General features: G+C 41.4%; 1 protein-coding gene across 1 annotated transcript in view; it reads right to left on the bottom strand.

Moving 5' to 3' along the window:
- The window catches only part of LOC117950792 (kinesin-associated protein 3-like), a 19,250-nt gene extending 16,544 nt beyond the window's left edge, over positions 1–2,706 (bottom strand). Inside the window, exon 1 of the mRNA XM_034882131.1 lies at positions 2,479–2,706. Within this exon, the coding sequence (XP_034738022.1) occupies positions 2,479–2,706 (228 nt within the window). The remainder of the gene's footprint in view (positions 1–2,478) is intronic.
- Between the last annotated feature and the right edge of the window lie 753 nt (positions 2,707–3,459).

Genomic DNA, 3,459 nt, shown 5'->3' with positions numbered 1-3,459 from the left:
ATATATATATATATATATATATATACATACATATATATATATGTATTTTCTTTTTTTTAAAACTTTTGTCACTTTTTCTGACGTCTTCAACACTACGTAACACTAACTTATTAACTTTAGTATTACAGTTAATTTTTTGAATTTATGGTCAATAAACCTCATTTATAGGAAATATTACCTAATGTTTGAGTTAGAAAAGCAGAAATTAGGAATTATTGAGACTAAAATTAAAGGAATGGATGTTGATGATAATCACAGACTGGAATATGTCAACTTTTACTCAATACTATTTCAAAAACACTTCCATTTGGTTTACAATGCTATAAAATTGAATAAGACGCCCCAAAATTAATGAAAGTAGAGATTTGTACTTGGCAAAGAGCGTTGGGTGGAATCAATCATGTTATTTTGGGAAATCATTGATATAGGAAAACAGGTCAATTTGACTCGAGGACAACATGAGAATTAAAAAAAAAACGCCCTCACTGCTACTGTGTGAATAACCAGCTCCAGTCGCAGCATCACAACCCAAAAAGCCGAGCGGTGTAATCAGCTGCAGCCGGCTCAATTACCGCAGACATCGCCCTCCATTAACAGCAGCAGCAGGAAAGCAGAGCTATCAGACGGCGGGGGAAGCCACCGCATGTTTGCAGAGTAAATAAAACCTGATGACACACTGTGTCAATCAAGTCTCTGAATCCAATTAAACATACGTGTCCTTAAATGAACCCCCCCCCCCCTTGTGTACACTGATAAACTTGACGACTGCGGCTCGTTCTGAAATTGGAAAAAAATGCTTTTAATTTTAGTTCCTGGAACGAAATCAAAATTTTAGGCCTCAAAAAGTCTTAAATCCAAAGTATTACGTCCATGTAGCACCACCCTTAATGCTCTCTCTTTTTTTTTTTTACTCTGTGGTGTTGTAATTATTTCCATATAATAATTTGCGGTACATGTACAGATTCTCATTACTCCGAGTGGCTTTTATTCAATTTTTAAATTTTTAAATGACTTTGCAAGTACTTTTGTGACGCTGCTTTTCCTTCTTCTTCTATCATGTCCTGATACTGTAGGTTTTACTTTTATTTAATTTATTTTTTTACTTTATTGCCCATATTAAACATTGCAGGCAGTTTAAGCAACACACTCTTTCAATGAGAGGTAATAGAATAAATAAGAATAAGAGGGTCAAAAGCACTTTGGCAGTGCTCAGGTGGTGAACTGGCACCTCTCCAGCTACCAGTCCACACTCAGTACTTTGGTCCGTATGGGGATTTGAACCAGCGACCCTCCGGTTCCCAAGCCAACTCTCTACAGACTGAGCTACTGGTTCTAGTTTATTTATTTAAATTATTTTTCTAATTGGGCACGTTTCAGTAGCTTTCTGTTGTTCTTCTGATGGCCTCGCTTCATTTCTGTGTAGTTTGTGTTTTTCAGTTTTTCTTTTCTTTGTAGTTGACTCAAGCTCACCGTAAATAAAAGACGATCTCTCGAGTGTGAACAAAGGTTGAATGAATATTTAACCGAGTCAAAGTGTTAAAACAAACTTATCTCCCTGCTGGACACATGCCCGGGTGGGTCCAAATCCCTGAAGGGGTTTCTTTAATCTGAATCAGAAACGCTGAAGGGGGAAACACGGAGATAAAACCAGCTCCTAACAGGGTCTGGCTTTGATAAAGCCCCACAAACGGAGCGGGATTGGAACCAGGTGGGGCTGAATTAGGGGAGAGTGGGAGCGCTGTGGGCCACGTGACCAAAAGCGGACCTTCTGAGCATTTATTTAATTTAAATTTGACTGTCCATTCCTACAGGGCAGCGGCCATTAGTCAAAATGGCGTCGGGAGTGTTTGAGTGAACAAATAAAGAACTTCTTCTCTTTCGTCTAAAAATGTGACTAATTGAGTTTAAATGTCTCAAAACGAAACAACGCTGCGAAGTAAAACATTCATTAATCGTGAAAGAAGGTCTAATTTAAGGGGATCGACGTCACATTGTTGGTAGAAAAAAAGTCAACATGAAGTTGTACAATGGTCTGGTCCAACGGCCTTTTAACATTTAGCAAAAGGTCTCCTGGACCCCCTGCAGTCCTCCAAAGTACCCCTCGGGGGCCACGCACCCCCATTTGAGAAACACTGCACTACAGGGAAAGATCAGGATCAGGGCCAAATGCTCCCCGGCAGAAACCACATACATGTTGATCGTACATTTGGAGGACCTTAATGAAAATAAGCCTTCGGACTTTACTGCGTTTTCATCCAGCGGAAATGTTTCTCAAATCTCTTGTGAAAAACAAACCTACGCTCAATTGTTTTGGTGCTTAAAATTAGTTTACAAAAGTCTTTGGTTCACAAAAGTAGTGTAGAATATGAATAAAATAGTGACTAAATGTCGCTTTTTGAGTGCGTCTTTTGTCCTCAGAGCTTTCAAGGAGGGGAGGAAAAGAGAAATCAGGTGTTTGAACAGTGTAACACCTCTCACCATGTCGTTCTTGTTCTCCAGGAAGATGGAGAGCTTCTTGAGGAAGGAGAGCGCCACCAGCAGCAGCTCCTCGTCCTCCCGGTCCAGGAGCTTCACCAGCATGTGGACGATGTTCTTGTTCCGTATCTTCAGCTCTGTGCGGGTGTCTTCAGCCAGGTTCAGCAGCAGACACAGAGACACTGCAGGGACAGAGACAACAGCATCAGCCCGGGAGACAAGTGCATTCATTTAGCTGCAGTTCACTTATATCCCCTCGCTAGCTTTTGTTTTGTCCTTGTCTCTTGTGCATCTTCGGGCTGCAAACCCAACAGTTATCTTCATTACACGCTGAAGGAAGCGAGGCTCGTTAGAGGAACGAGATGTAGACAGTGATGGTGTGTAACCATCTATTATAACTATATAGTTATACTAGCTCAGGAAAGGAAGACTCCTCCTTCTGCGAGGTTCCTGTATGAAACTGCACACAACAGGTCTGTGGACTATTCTGAGTAACCGGGCCATGATTTTGGGAACGAGACTTTGCTGTTGAGTTTTTTTTTTTTTTTATGTATTTCTGGCTCTAAAAGCACCAACAGCCGTGTGCCATCTACTGTAGTTCCTTTATTCTGAAGAGAGGGCAGACATCACATCATCGACGCACTGGGCAACTCACACAGAAACTATCTAGACTGAAATATAAGGCTTCAGGTAAGAGGGCAAATGTGTATTTATTTTTATTTTTGGGTGAACACTTCCTTTAAATCAAACAGAGCTAGAGACGCAGGCAGCAGACTGGTGTTAGCTCCTTATTAGGCTACTATATCGAGGACATTTCATTCCCGGGACTCTGACGGATGCCCCTCATTTCGGCCAGATGTCCGTCTCCTTCCTCCTTTGTGTGGGCGTCCTAACCTTTAGTGGGTTTCTGAGGACTATGGTTACCTGGTCCTCAGGTCTCTGCAGGGTAAATCCAGACAGCTAGCTAGACTAGCTGTCCAATCT

The sequence above is a fragment of the Etheostoma cragini genome, chromosome 9, assembly GCF_013103735.1.
Source record: "Etheostoma cragini isolate CJK2018 chromosome 9, CSU_Ecrag_1.0, whole genome shotgun sequence".
Taxonomy (NCBI): Eukaryota; Metazoa; Chordata; class Actinopteri; order Perciformes; family Percidae; genus Etheostoma; species Etheostoma cragini.
This window is presented reverse-complemented; position numbering and strand designations above follow the sequence as displayed.